Source organism: Podarcis raffonei, chromosome 9 (genome assembly GCF_027172205.1).
Source record: "Podarcis raffonei isolate rPodRaf1 chromosome 9, rPodRaf1.pri, whole genome shotgun sequence".
Classification (NCBI taxonomy): domain Eukaryota; kingdom Metazoa; phylum Chordata; class Lepidosauria; order Squamata; family Lacertidae; genus Podarcis; species Podarcis raffonei.
Genome location: NC_070610.1, coordinates 24,829,352 through 24,844,483, shown reverse-complemented (window position 1 = coordinate 24,844,483; position 15,132 = coordinate 24,829,352). Strand labels below are relative to the sequence as shown.

The window sequence follows — 15,132 nt, the reverse complement described above, 5'->3', positions numbered from 1 at the left end:
CATGCCTAAAATGGTTGCTGCCTGTACTACAATGTAACTTTAAAAGCATTTGAAATGTTTATTAGAGTCGTTTCCTGATGCCATGAATGGGTTGGTATTATCTTGTCGTGTGACGGAGGCAGGAGAGCAAAGAACTCTGGGAGGCAGGTGCGGTCACTCCTCAGTTTTTTCTTTCATACAACCATATCAGGATTCTTTCATACAACCAATCAGGATTCAGGCCTCATCATGGGACTGAAACTGCCTTGGTCGCGCTGGTTGATGATCTCCGGCGAGCTAGGGACAAAGGTGAGAGTTGTTTCCTGGTTCTGCTGGATCTCTCAGCGGCCTTTGATACAATCGACCATAACATCCTTCTGGACCGTCTAGAGGGGCTGGGAGCTGGGGGCACTGTTATGCAGTGGTTTCGCTCCTTCCTCCTGGGCCGTGTTCAGAAAGTGGTGGTGGGGGATGAGTGTTCAGACCCCTGGGCCCTCACTTGCGGGGTGCCTCAGGGTTCCGTCCTCTCCCCCATGCTTTTTAACATCTATATGAAGCCACTGGGAGAGATCATCAGGGGGTTTGGACTGGGTGTCCATCAATATGCAGATGATACCCAGCTCTACCTCTCTTTCAAATCAGAACCAGTGAAGGCGGTGAAGGTCCTGTGTGAGTGCCTGGAGGCAGTTGGAGGATGGATGGCGGCTAATGGATTGAGGTTGAATCCTGACAAGACAGAAGTACTGTTTTTGGGGGACAGGGGGCGGGCTGGTGTGGAGGACTCCCTGGTCCTGAATGGGGTAACTGTGCCCCTGAAGGACCAGGTGCGCAGCCTGGGAGTCATTTTGGACTCACAGCTGTCCATGGAGGCGCAGGTCAATTCTGTGTCCAGGGCAGCTGTCTACCAACTCCACCTGGTACGCAGGCTGAGACCCTACCTGCCCGCGGACTGTCTCGCCAGAGTGGTGCATGCTCTGGTTATCTCCCGCTTGGACTACTGCAATGCGCTCTACGTGGGGCTACCTTTGAAGGTGACTCGGAAACTACAACTAATCCAGAATGCGGCAGCTAGACTGGTGACTGGGGGCGGCCGCCGAGACCATATAACACCGGTCTTGAAAGACCTACATTGGCTCCCAGTACGTTTCCGAGCACAATTCAAAGTGCTGGTGTTGACCTTTAAAGCCCTAAACGGCCTCGGCCCAGTATACCTGAAGGAGCGTCTCCACCCCCATCGTTCTGCCCGGATGCTGAGGTCCAGCGCCGAGGGCCTTCTGGCGGTTCCCTCATTGCGAGAAGCAAAGCTACAGGGAACCAGGCAGAGGGCCTTCTCGGTAGTGGCGCCTGCCCTGTGGAACGCCCTCCCATCAGATGTCAAAGCGATAAATAACTACCTGACATTCAGAAGGCATCTTAAGGCAGCCCTGTTCAGGGAAGTTTTTAATCTGTGATATTTTAGTGTATTTTTGGTTTCTATGGAAGCCGCCCAGAGTGGCTGGGGAAACCCAGCCAGATGGGCGGGGTACAAATAATAAATTATTATTATTATTATTATTATAATGCAAGGTTGAAACAGTTGTCGTATGTGCCTTTGGCCTGTATACCTTCTGTATTATTGTCACGCTGTGTAGCTAGTTCATAGTGATGCTTCTGAGAAGTCATCTCATTTGCAGGAGGGTGCTAGTCATGAGAGATTTGGACCTATACTTCTGCCTGCCTATCCAGCATTTCATTGTTAAAGGACCTCTGACCATTAGGTCCAGTCGTGACTGACTCTGGGGTTGCGGCGCTCATCTCGCTTTATTGGCCGAGGGAGCCGGTGTACAGCTTCCGGGTCATGTGGCCAGCATGACTAAGCCGCTTCTGGCGAACCAGAGCAGCGCACGGAAACGCCGTTTACCTTCCCGCCGGAGCGGTACCTATTTATCTACTTGCACTTTGACGTGCTTTCGAACTGCTGTGTTGGCAGGAGCAGGGACCGGGCAACGGGCGCTCACCCCGTCGTGGGGATTCGAACCGCCGACCTTCTGATCAGCAAGTCCTAGGCTTTGTGGTTTAACCCACAGTGCCACCCGCGTCCATTTCATTGGTACTTGCTGCCTAATTCAGTAGACAAAAGGCAAAATGTTCCCAAAGCATAGGGAGCTACATATGGTCTTTCACATATGCACAAATAACCCAAACACTAAGATCTTCCACTGGGACGCAGTGCCACCACCATTGTCATAGGCTAAGAAGGCAGCAGAAGTCTTGCTCATCTGTGGCACTGTGGTTGCATAACTTTATCCTGAATGAGACTCACCTAGTGCCCACTGCATTATATTTTAAGACACTGGAATTTATTTATGCTTCAGTCACCGTTTCAGTTTGTACTGTTTATTATTTATTTGTTACTTTTAAGTGGCCTATTGTTTTGTTTTGTTTTGAAGAGCGCCAATGACTGTGGCCTAAATATTATGAAGAGTGGCATACAAATACCTTAAACAAATGCATACTCATACTAAATTTTGGATTTAATTTGTGGTACGTCTGTCAAAGAAGTTGTCAGTCACTGTTTTAATCCCATTTGAACTGAGTGCGCAATATGTGCAGGCACTAACTCCTAAGCATCCTAGACCTATTCAACCCCAATAGCACGGATAGCAACCCCAATAGCATTCCCCAATAGTGGAATGGAGTGTTTGCAGGCTTTTTCAATGGAGTTTCAAATTTATGTGATTTCACTTAAACACGCGATGCCTTGGAACGTAACCCCTGTGTAAATTGTTGGTTGCCTGTATTGCAATGTAATCTTGAATATATCTAAGAGTGAACATTTGAACATTGTAACCATAGGAGTCAACTCGGATAGCAACCCCAATAGCAAAGAATTTACTGTGGGGAAGAAAGCTGTGTGGTCCGAAACGTTGTGCTCCCAGCTCTTACAAAAGTGTCAGTAAGCAAGAAAAGGTGTGGATTTTATGCGATTGTTAGGAACCTACAGAGAACTTTAAAAGCGACAGTCAAAAACCATGAACAGGCCTCACTTTGTAGTTCATCTCCTTATGGTCCGTGAGATCTATCCACTACCTGCGTTCAGAGTATTTTCTCTGCTGCAGCTAAAATCGGAGGCAGCGGCATTCCACCACGGGAGCTGGCTTTTAGAAAGAAAGAAAACTTTTGTTGAAAGAGATTTATATAAGCCTCGCCACGTCCAACTCGTACTAAGTACAACTTAATACTGTTTCATAAGGAGAAGGGGGTGCTGCTGGGCAGGAGGGTATTGAGGAAAGAGTCGTCTCTTTCCGCAGGGTCGCCGGTGGACGAAGGAACAGACAGCTCTCGACAGGCTAGCCGGAGCGAAACTCCTGCTTTCCTGGCGCCGGTGCTTCGAGGTTCAACTTGGCGACTGAAGACGCCCAAGGCGCGCAGCAGGTAGGCGGCAAAGGTGCGAGGGACAGAGGCAGCGAGAGCCACGTCGCTTTTAAGGCTGATCTGTGACAGCCTCCTGCTCTCCTTTCGCGGGGTCTCTTTTGGGGTGCGGGTGGGTGCAGCTCTCCATCTCCGCGCGCCCTTTCTCATCCTTTGCGCCTTTGGCACAGGTTCCCCGGACTCTCCTCTTCCTCCGAAGCTGGCTGCTTTGCCGAAAGAGAAGGGGCGGGCGGGGGGGGGCGATGGGTGGCTTTCTCCTGGAGTTGATTCCGATCATCGTGGGGAGGGGTTGGGTGTGGATTGCTGAACGGACAAAATGCCGAGCCACCCCCACTCGGAAGGAGCCTGCCTGCCTGCCTACCTACCGTGGGGGCACTCCGCAGCCGTGACGGTGCGCTTTGCAGCCAAGGCGCCCAGAGAAGACCCGTAGCCAGGGAAGGTGGCGAAGGAGCCGGAGCATGTTGGCCCTGCAGCCGCTCCCTCCGGAAGAAGAGCGCTACCGGCAAGTCCTTGCCAATCAGCGGGTAAGACGAACGCTTTGGCCACTTGGCGCAGCCCGAGCCCAACGCTGTAGATGGAGGCAGGCAGCCGGGGAAGAAAAACCCTCCTAGAAAAATGCTAGGATCGCAGCCTCGCGCGCTCTGCTGGTGCGCGTACGCGGCAGCGGATGGAAAGGCTCTCCCGGTAGAGCCTAGCCTGAAGCGATGCCCTTTTACTACTACTGCTTGTTTGTGTCTTTCTCTTTTTAAACATCGCGGGTAAGTTTCTCGCATCTTTGAAGCCGCTCTGACCCCAGGTCAACACGTAACGGTGGATTTCCTCCACTCACTCTCAATTATGCCCAGAGTGGGGTTTTTAACCGGGGGTGTGGGGATTGTAGATTATAGAAGCGGGACTTGTCCCAGATTAAATAAAGATGGCCTTTTGCGCTTTCACACGGTGCAACTGAAGCGCGCGCTTAAAAATTGAAGTGTGAATGCAACGCTGACTGCATGTAGTACTAAAGCTCACTAAGATTGGACGCAGCTTTCTGGAAAGTGGACGCTCGCAGGAAGCCGGAGTTTGTTGCCCGGTAATGTTTGGAATGGGCCCGTGAGAGGAGGAAGAAGAAAGCGATTTTCCATGGGAGTTATTTGCCTAGAAACGCGCTTTCCCCTGGCCAATCTCTAATTTGAAGCGAGAGGTTACCGTGCCAGTTGCTGGAGACATTATTTATCTTGACTCTGCGAATAAACGCCAAACGCTTGCAAACTAAACAAATATTAATTAATCAGTAGCCTAACGGGAAGTGGTTTCTCTGCGTCGTCCTGTACTTATCCCTAGTTGGTGCGTCTGCCAGTCCATCTAAACACACACACACACTCAAGCACACGGGTAGGAGGCCTTTAGGGCGCGTTTAAGTATCCAGAAATGACACGGGGCGGTGGTGTAGCCGGCTAGAAGCCGCAATTGGTTCCCGATTCCCCCTCCGTCCTTTCGCTTCTCGTGGGGAGGCAAGTGGCCGCGCGTCTTTTGGTGGTGCTGAAACCAGCAAGCCACCAGGAGGTCCAGTTATTCGCCAAAGCAGTTGGGCAGGTCGCTGTTGGAAAGCTGCGGTCCCTAGGTACGTCTGTCCTGCTACAGCAGTTGCAAACATGGATAGCCTGGTCTGGGAAAAGCATGGGGAGAAATACGAAACAAATTGATTTTTTTACTGTGTCACGGTGAAGTCTCTGGACAAAGTAGCGCCTGCAACAGGTTTGCGCGTTGTGCCCCGGGCTGCGCGGGAGCGGCTGGGACTGCCTTAGGAAAGGGGGACGGGTTTTAAGGAGAATTTTGTTTACTAATTTGCTGGTTGTAGACAGGAGCCGTGGTGTCTGGATTCTTCCTTTCTTCAGTGGGACAAAGAGATCAGAACAAAACCGATCTGTCACCTGAGTTAGTTTTTGCTCGTTCTTCCTCTCCAATTCACTTAATTCTTTGGGAGGACTGATCCGCTGAGATACTTGGCTTTTCTTTTGTAGCGTTGTCTTTCCAAAATCGACCTTTTCTCTCCGAAACCGTCACCCGCAGTGAGCGTGGATCCAGGGTTTAACAAAGCAAAGGGGTTATCGTGTTCCCTATTTCCGTAGCGCCTTCAGAATACAAAGTGATTTATGTAAGTCTTGTGTCAGTCCGCTTTTTCTTCTCTCTTTCCTTTTTTTTTTTTTTTATAATATTTTTTATTACGTTTCTTTCCAAATTTTATACATTACAAACAAATAAGGAGTTTACAAGAAACCATTTTTTTTTTTTTTAACAAAAATCCCAACTTGGACTTCCCCACCCCTTCCGATTCTGCGTTCTTTATATTAACAATGTCAGCAATTTGTTACCTTATGTCATACCTTATTGTAACTTTTACATGTTATGTATCTATATTCAATGTATTATGTCACAATTTTTATACCTTTAAAATAAACGTAACATGTTCAATTTCATATTATCTCCTTTTCTCTTTTATCACTTAGTTTACTATTTACTTAATCATAATTGCTAAAGCGTATCATTTCCAAATCATGCACCGTCTTAAGATTCATACAGTTTGTAATACTTTTGCAAGTAGTCTTTAAACTTTTTCCAGTCCACCTCAATTGTTTCTACATCCAAATCTCGGATTCTGCCGGTCAGTTCAGCTATCTCCATGTAGTCCATCAACTGCATCTGCCATTCCTCCAGCGTGGGTAAATCTTGTGTCTTCCAGTTCTTTGCGATGAGTATTCTTGCTGCTGTACTAGCATACATAAACAAAGTTCTGTCCTTCTTTAACACTTTCTGGTCTACCATGCCCAACAGGAAGGCCTCTGGTTTCTTGGGAAAGGTATACCTAAATACCTTTTTCAACTCATTGTAAATCATTTCCCAGAAAGCCTTAACCTTTGGGCATGTCCACCAGAGGTGAAAGAAAGTCCCCTCTGCTTCCTTACACTTCCAACATTTATTGTCAGACAGGTGATGTATCTTAGCTAACTTGACTGGGGTCATGTACCACCGGTATATCATTTTCATAATGTTTTCCTTCAAGGCCGTACTGGCCGTGAATTTCATTCCGGTGTTCCATAACCTTTCCCAGTCTTCAAACATAATGTTGTGTCCAACATCCTGTGCCCATTTAATCATAGCAGATTTAACTGTCTCATCCTGTAAATTCCACATAAGCAGCAAGTTATACATTCTAGATAACAGCTTTGTCTTTGGTTCTAACAATTCTGTCTCTAGTTTCGACTTTTCCACCTGGAAACCAACTTTTTTGTCCATTTTGAAAACCTCTTGAATTTGAGCATAATGTAGCCAATCTCGCACCTTATTTTTTAGTTTGTCCTGGCTCTGCAACTTCCAATTGTCTCCAATTTTTTCAGTCAATTCCCAATATTTCGGCCAATAGGCCTCCATATTGGGTCTTTTTCGGGCCTTGGCCTCCACTGGTGATAGCCACCTCGGAGTTTTACTCTCTAGTAAGTCTTTATATTTCATCCAGACTGCAAAAATTGCTTTTCTGACAATGTGGCTTTTAAACAATTTATGTGCTTTAACCTTGTCGTACCATAGGTATGCGTGCCATCCAAAAGCATTATTAAAACCTTCCAGATCTAGGACATCGGTGTTTTCCAACAAAAACCAATCTTTCAGCCAGCAGAAGGCTGCAGCTTCATAATACAACCTCAAGTCCGGCAGGGCAAACCCCCCTCTTTCTTTCGAGTCTGTTAATATTTTAAACTTTATTCGGGGCTTTTTGCCCTGCCAGATAAATCTAGATATATCCTTCTGCCATTTTCCAAAGCAATCCACTCTGTCCACGATCTGTAAGGTTTGAAACAAAAATAACATTTTCGGCAACACATTCATTTTTATAGCTGCAATTCTTCCCAACAAGGAAAGTTTCAATCTTGACCAAATTTCTAAATCCTTTTTAACTTCCAACCAACATTTCTCATAATTATCCTTAAATAAATTCAAATTCTTGGAGGACAAATAGATCCCAAGGTATTTCACTTTTTTAACCACATTCAGTTCTGTTTCTCTCTGAAACCCCTCTGTTTCTGTAATTGTTAAATTTTTGGTCAGAACCTTAGTTTTTTGTTTATTCAACCTAAATCCCGCCACCCGACCAAATTCAGATATAAGTTCGAGAACTCTTTTTGTACTGGATTCTGGCTCCTGCAGTGTCAAAACTAGGTCATCTGCAAAAGCTTTCAGTTTATATTGTTTCACTCCGACCTCTATCCCTTGTACCAACCGGTCCTCTCTGATCATATTCAATAGCACCTCCAGGACTGAAATAAATAACAGAAGGGATAGAGGGCACCCTTGTCGTGTCCCTTTTTCAATTTTAAATTCCTCCGTCACCACATTGTTCACTATTAATTTAGCTTTTTGTTCTGAATAGATTGCATGTAATCCATTCTCAAACCCCCGTCCCACTCCCATCCCTTCCAAGTTCTTCTTCATAAACATCCAAGATATGTTGTCAAATGCTTTCTCCGCATCAATAAAGATTAACACCGCCCTTGTGTTCCTGTTAGTCTGCAAAAGTTCTAAAATGTCAATGATGTTTCTAGTGTTCTCATATAAATGTCTACCAGGGAGAAAGCCAGCTTGGTCTTTATGAATTACTTCATTTAAGACTTTTTTAAGTCTATTTGCCAAAATGTCTGCAAATATTTTGTAATCCACATTTAGGAGTGAGATGGGACGGTAGTTTTTAAGCTGAGTCTTTTCAGATTCTGACTTAGGTATCAATGTGATGAAGGCTTCTTTCCACGTTTCTGGTGCCCTCTTCCCATCCATAATCTGGTTACATACCTCCAACAAAGGTTGTATCAAATAGTCCTTCAGAACCTTGTAATATTTGGAGGTAAGTCCATCCGGGCCTGGAGATTTGCCTAGTTGCATATTCTGAATGGCACCTTCAATTTCCTGTGAGGTTATTGTAGAGTTCAAGATTGATCTTTTATCTTGAGTTATTTTTGATAGTCCATTTATCTTTAAAAATTGATCTATCTCTGATTCTTTCTGGGGCCCCTGTGCATACAGTTCTTTGAAGTATCTGTGGAAGCACCTCCTAATTTCTTCTGGTTTCTGTACGATCCTTCCATCAATCTCTAGATTTGTTATCGTGTTTAGCTTTTGTCTTTTTTTCAGCTGCCAAGCTAGCAGCTTTCCACATTTATTTGCTGATTCAAAAGATCTTTGCTTCATCTGTTTTATTTTCCATTCAATCTCCTGATTAATCAATTTTGAGTATTCTGCTTGGTGGAATTTAATTTCTCTCAGCACCTCCTTGGACTTTGGTTTGGTTCTCAGTTTTTTTTCTCCTTGGTGTATTTTCTCCAATATTTTGTCCTTCTTTCCGTTCCAGAGTTTTTTCTTGATTGAATTCTGTTGTATCAGAAACCCTCTCATAAGAGCTTTGCTTGCGTCCCAGATCGTTCTTTTTTCAACTGTAGTATTCAGATTTATCTCAAAATAGTCCTTTAATGTTTTTTGGGCCTTTTTCACAATCTCTTGATCTCTTAGTAGTGTGTCATTCATTCTCCATCTGAAGGAACCGGGTTGAGTTAATCTAAGTTCTATTTTCAAGGCGTTGTGGTCGGAGCATGTTTTTGGGCAGATTTCCACCTTTTTAGTCTTGGGTGCCAGCCCCCTGGAGGTCCAGATTTGGTCGATCCTTGACCAAGACAGGTGGGCCTCAGAGAAAAAAGTTCCTTCTTTACCTAGGGGGTTCTTTGTCCTCCATATGTCGATCAAGTCCAGATTGTCAGTCAGTTCGAAAAAAGTTTTGGGCAGTCTGCCGTCTGATGTTAAGTTTTGGTTGTAAGACTTATCCATATGTGTAGACACCACTCCATTCATATCTCCCATCATTATGATGTTAGCATAATCCAGATAGTCCAGCAACGTCTCATGCAGCTTCTTGAAAAATTCTGATTTCCCGTCATTTGGGGCATAAATTCCTAATATCAATATTTTTTCTCCTTGGGTTTGAATTTCAATTGCCAAAATTCTTCCTTGTTCATCCTTAAATAGAAATTTGGGTATCAGGCTCTCCTTAGCGTAGATCACCACTCCTCTTTTCTTTACTTTGTCAGACGAAATAAATTCTTGGCCTAATCTTTTATTTACCAAAACCTTCCTGTGGAGCCTGGTCACATGGGTTTCTTGTAGGCAAATAATGTCCAATTGTTCTTTCTTCAATATGTGAAATAACCTCCTTCTTTTCTCCGGGGAATTTCCGCCATTTATATTCCAACTGAGTAGCCGCAGAGACATCCTGAACTATTCTGCTACACCTAGAGCGGTGTATCTTCTTTCTCCTCTGGTTCCGAAGGTGCAGGTATTGCTCCACCTGGGTTGGGTATAGGCCAATTAGCTGCTGCTTCTTTTTGGAGGTCTTCTCCGTGATCGTGCTGGAACTTTTGTAAGTCCTCTGGTGATCTTATTTTAACCTTCTTCTGTTTGTAAGTGAATGATAGCCCTTGTGGGAACTCCCACCTGTAAGGAATTGTGTTGAGTCTCAGCAACTTAGCCAAATCTGAGTAGGTGGCTCTCAAGTCCAATAACTGTTTAGGAATATCTCGGTAAATTTCCACCCTTTTCTCTTGTATCACAATTGAGTTTTTGAAGTGTAGGCCTAGTATTTTGTCTCTCTCCTCCCTTGATCTCAAAGCTATTAAGCAGTCTCTGGATCTATCTTTTCTTACTAATCTTCCCAACCGAAAAGCCGATACAATTTTGAAATCAATTTCTTCTTTTAAGTCCCAGAACTTTGTAAACTCTGTTGTCAAAAGTCCTTTCAAATCTTCTTGTTCAATTTCTGGGACTGCCCTTAGTCTGAGGTTGGTCTCGCGATTTTTCAATTCCACCAACGAGAGATAGGTTTGTTGGTCTCCTATCTGTTTATGAAGAGGCTTGACTTCCGCTTTAACTTCCTCGACTTCTTTTTTAGCTGATGTTGCAATTTGAACGGCTTCCCCTGCCAGTTTACGATTCTCTTCTGTTGCTCCTTGCAATTTTTCAATTGCTTGGGTATGTTGGGAAACCTGATCTGTCAATTTCTGGATCGAGGATGTTGCTTGGTCAATTTTTGTTGATTGGTTATCAATTTTTTGATTTATTGCTGACAATTGTTCCAAAACTTGTTTCAGTACTGCCTCAGCTCCTCCTGCTGCCATATCTTCCTCTTCAGATTTTTCAGGCTTTTCGGTTTCTACTTTTTGTGTCGCAAGCACAGCTGGAACTGATAATCTACGTCCCTGAGTTAAAGTTGTTTGCAAAAGCTGTGCTTGCTTTTTTGCTTTCTCTTTCTCCTTAGCTTCCTTAGCTTTGGCTGCTCTTGTCTTTCCTGTGCCACTCATCAGTCAACGTTCAAGGTCAAGTGTTGTAATCCCATGGGAAAGGCAAGTCCAGAATTAAAAACAGTCTATTGAGAGAAGGTAAACAGAGAAACTTTCCCAGGCCTCTATATTCCCAATGTCCTCTAGGGGGAGTGCCACCAAAGTTTTAGTAAGAAGAAGGTAACTTTCCGCAATTAAAGTCTCTTTGTTCCAACTTTAAAAACAATTTTAAAAGCAAATTAGTTCCAGCACGCTAAAAGAAAGGTCCTGCAGAGCCCTTTTAAACATATAACAAAGTTCCAGCAAGGTGCCTGCAATTGTATCCACTTCAGCTAGGTGAGCTCAAAATTACACTATCCAGTTACAAAAGTATCTGGAAGCTTGCAACAGTTCCGCAGTTTAAACAACTTTACCCGGCCACCCGAGAATTTGGGGTTAGAGTCTTCCCTTGCCCTTGGGGTGTCCGCTCCAGGTCAATTTTATGCTGTATTTATTCTTTAAAAATAAAATTCAAATGTGCACGAAAGTCCCGATTTAAAGCTTCAAAGCTTCCCTGTTCACAGCGCTTTCCGCTCTTTAGACCGTCTGCTTTGATCTTGAAAGCAGTGTCGGAAGACGGACTTCCTCTTTCTCGTCTCCCGTTTTTAGCCAAATTTTCCGATTTGATTTGTAGAATCTTAGGTCCTTACTCACGGGTTTGATGTTTCAGCCCGATGTTTCTTGGAAGAAAGGTCAGCGCTCATCCGTGACAGCCGCGCGGCTTCGCCTCCGCAGAAAGAGCGATGAACCCACAGCACCGCTCCCCCTCCTTCACTCCGGAGCCCCTTACGGGGTTCCTTTTGTGATTTCGGGGTCGCTCCAGGTGCCCGCCGGGTCCCACGGCCACGGACTCACTCTGCCCGTGGTTTATCTTGATGGGTTGCCGCTGCGCCGTCGCGAGCAACCCTTTTCTGCGGTGCCCCTCTTCAGAGCTCGAAGAGGTCCGCCATCACGGTTTTGCGCCGCCTCCGGAAGTCCTCTTCTCTCTTTCCAATAGAGAGTCAGCAACAAGGGTAATTCCTAATTTCCTAAGAGGTGAACAGTTACACGTAGCAAAGCAAACTAAAGCGGAAAATGGGTGAGTTTGTTAGCGCTTGTTTTCACGCAGCCGCTTATGTCCAATTAAGTTGGCAACAGATAGTTCCCGATCAATACCTTAAACCTCATAGGTTGGAAAGGACCTGCAAAGCACCACCTGGTTTTGACATTTAACTGCTTCCAATCACAGTACACTAGTCTAACAGCAATGCTTAAAAACACTCCTGAACCACAAAGGACCTTAAAGAAATATGGTACAATGCAGGCTTCTTCAGTTCCACAGAGTTTGGTGAGGTTTGCACTTAAGTAAGGGATAAATCCTATTCAGTTACATGGGAGTAAGTTCCACTGATCTCAATGGCATTTTCTTTTGAGGAGACAAGTATAAGCTTGCACGGAAAGTATGCTCAGGCCACATACTTACTGCCGCTTCCCTGCATTTGACTGAAGTTTTAGGTCCTCTTACAAACAAGTGGTTTCTTCAGATACCCAAATAACGCTTGGATCCACAACTCTTCAAACAATCTGGTCTAACCAACTTCAGTGACAATGAATCTTCATCAAATCTAAACAGCTTTATGAGTTTGTGGGTGCCAGACTCCTATAGTCCTAGCAAGTGTTAAAGGCTAATCAAGCCAGGCTAGCTTCCTGATGAGGTAATCGCCTGGGTGATCCGGCCATTGAGACAACAGAGGAAAGGGGGCTCTGTGCCAGATGGCAACTGGGTAGGGGCCCTTCTTTAGTTAGAAGGACAAAGCCTGAGTTGGAGGGCAGAGTTTGCTGTGATGTGACCTAGAGGAAAAAGCTGCAGGTTGGAAAGGCAGAGAGAATCGCGGCTGATTTCTGCTTGAATCCAAGGTTGCAGCTATGGGAGGAACAAGACCCTTTCGGGTGCTAATGTTGTCAGCCCCTCCATCATTGGCTCAGGTTGTATATACAGTGGTACTTCGGGTAATTCGTTCCAGAGGTCTGTTCTTAACCTGGAACTGTTCTTAACCTGAAGCACCACTTTAGCTAATGGGGCCTCCCGCTGCCACCAGAGCACGATTTCTGTTCTCATCCTGAAGCAAAGTTATTAACCCGAGGTACTATTTCTGGGTTAGCGGAGTCTGTAACCTGAAGCATATGTAACCTGAGGTACCACTGTATGTGTAAATGAACTGTAAAATACAGAGACCACAGTCACTGCTGTGCCTCATTCACAAAAGGAAACACCAACCCTGGGTGAGTGCCTGGAACCCCGGAATCTCTCATTGCTCAGAGATTGGGGTGGTGTGCAACAATACTTTTGGTCCATCTGGGGACACTGCATAGCATGCATAACAGATCCAGACGCTATAATGTTTATGGCAGCAGCAGCAGCAGTACTTGTATAACTGATTTTTCCCATGAAGATATGTTAATATTTATAGGTAAGAGGAGATAAAGGGAGACCTTGTTATTTGCATCCCATATCTATGTGACTTCCCAATATGGAGGAGCTGCCAATATATTATTTTACTTGCTTCTTTCTACAAAAGTGTCAAAGTGGTGTACAAGAATACTAACTATACAAATGTAAATGATAGCAATGTAGCATTTAAAATTAGCAATAACAAGTTAATTAGGCACTAATAATAATAAATGAAATTATCCTCTCTACGTACAGCACAAGATTGATCACCCAAAAATCTTGCTTAAATGACCATAAAAACCACAACAGTATTAATACTCAAATGCCTACAGATTTTTTTAAGTACTTCATTGGGCACCTCCCTGGGGTCAGCATTCAACAAATGAGGGGGCTGCCACCCAAAAACTGTTTTCTCTTTGCCGCTCTCTAAACCTCTCTGGGGAGAGGGACATAGAGTTCTTGGTGGTTCATATAAGAAAAGGTAGTCCATGAGGTATTGGGATCCTAAATTGTATAAAGCTTTGTAGGTTAAATCCAACACTTTGAATTGGGCAATGTGAGCCTTAAAGCTTCATGCACCAAAATAACTTTGGAACAAAGAAGTCATTGGTACCTTTGCTTCATTCTCTATGTGGAATCTTTTCTGTGACTGAATGAAGCTTTCCTATCTTGTTTATTTTTAAAGTATCATTTCTCCTGTAATGGAACCATTCCAATTGAGAGCGCTCTTTCTTGCAGGAGTATCTTATGAATGACTGAAACAATTTGAATTTTCCAGGACTGAAACGTATGCGATCACTCCAATTTGATAAAGCCATGTTCTGGAATTTTGCCAGGTCTGGTGTTTTTTTTCCAGTCCATCTATTGAGGGAAGTCTGAACTACAGTTGATAAAAAGTAAATTCAAGAGTTATTTGTGCAAGACCTTGATGTTTAGCCCTGCAGTTTATGTCTTTAAACATCACCTCAATCTATTCCCAGTTTTAAATAATCAATATTTTTCTTTCTGGATCAGAATGCTTCTGCAATCTACCCCAGAGGCCAGTATAGTTTTATGGGAAATAAATAGCCATTCCTCATTGGAGCTGCCCACACTCTTTTTCTCCCAAAGAGGAAACACATTCCTCCTCCCTTGGCCTGGCAATTCAAGCAGTGAAAAACAGCCTGTTATTCTTTCTTATGCTCCCATAGCAGTTTGCAACTGTAGCATGTTTATTCACTTGGCAGTAGGGAAGTCTTTTGTCACTTAGAAGGTGTCGGCAAACAGCATATGGAGGGCTATCCTTGAGCTGGAGTAGTTTCACTGAATGTTGTGGAATTATTCCAAAGTCTATGAGTATTAAAGCCAAAATTATATTAATAATCACCTGCTCTGGCATCTGCTGGTGATCTGGCTGCTGCAGTTCGAACCAGCTGAAGTTTCTGAGTGGTCGTCCAGTGCAGCCCCACACAGAGCACATTGCAATAATGCAGTCTGGAAGTTACCAGAGGATAGAGTACTGTGGCCAAATCATCTCCATCCAAAAGGGGCCATAGCTAGTGAACTAGCTGTACCTGTTAACTGTCACTCATACCCAATAATAATCAATATACCATATTCTGGAATATAAAGTCATTCAATTCCCAATTCAAAATAGCTCATTTTTTTAAAAAATGACACACACAAGTGCATGAGCATACGTGCACACAGACACATTCCACCACTCTGTATTTATTCAGCCAATTTGTAGCTGAATACTATGGACCTAATGTGGGTTACAAGTGCTACAACAGGAAGGAAGTGGAAGGGAACCATAGGCCGTCATGCAGTAAGGGTGCTAGTAAAGGTAAAGGGACCCCTGACCATTAGGTCCAGTCGTGACCGACTCTGGGGTTGCGGCGCTCATCTCACTTTCTTGGCCGAGGGAGCCGGCATACAGCT

At 44.5% G+C, this 15,132-nt stretch overlaps 1 protein-coding gene across 4 annotated transcripts in view; it reads left to right on the top strand.

Moving 5' to 3' along the window:
* The window catches only part of CORIN (corin, serine peptidase), a 136,392-nt gene that overhangs the window by 11,987 nt on the left and 109,273 nt on the right, over positions 1-15,132 (top strand). The window contains exon 4 of one of the 4 annotated variants that reach the window (XM_053403571.1): positions 3,270-3,393. Coding sequence is in view for 1 of the 4 variants with exons in the window: in XM_053403570.1 (XP_053259545.1) it covers positions 3,849-3,914 (66 nt within the window). In the remaining 3 variants the exon portion in view is untranslated. Of the gene's footprint in view, positions 1-3,269; positions 3,394-3,689; positions 3,915-3,972; positions 4,149-4,662; positions 4,994-15,132 lie in introns of those variants that run through there. The other 3 variants (XM_053403570.1, XM_053403573.1, XM_053403574.1) reach the window with 3 other exon arrangements.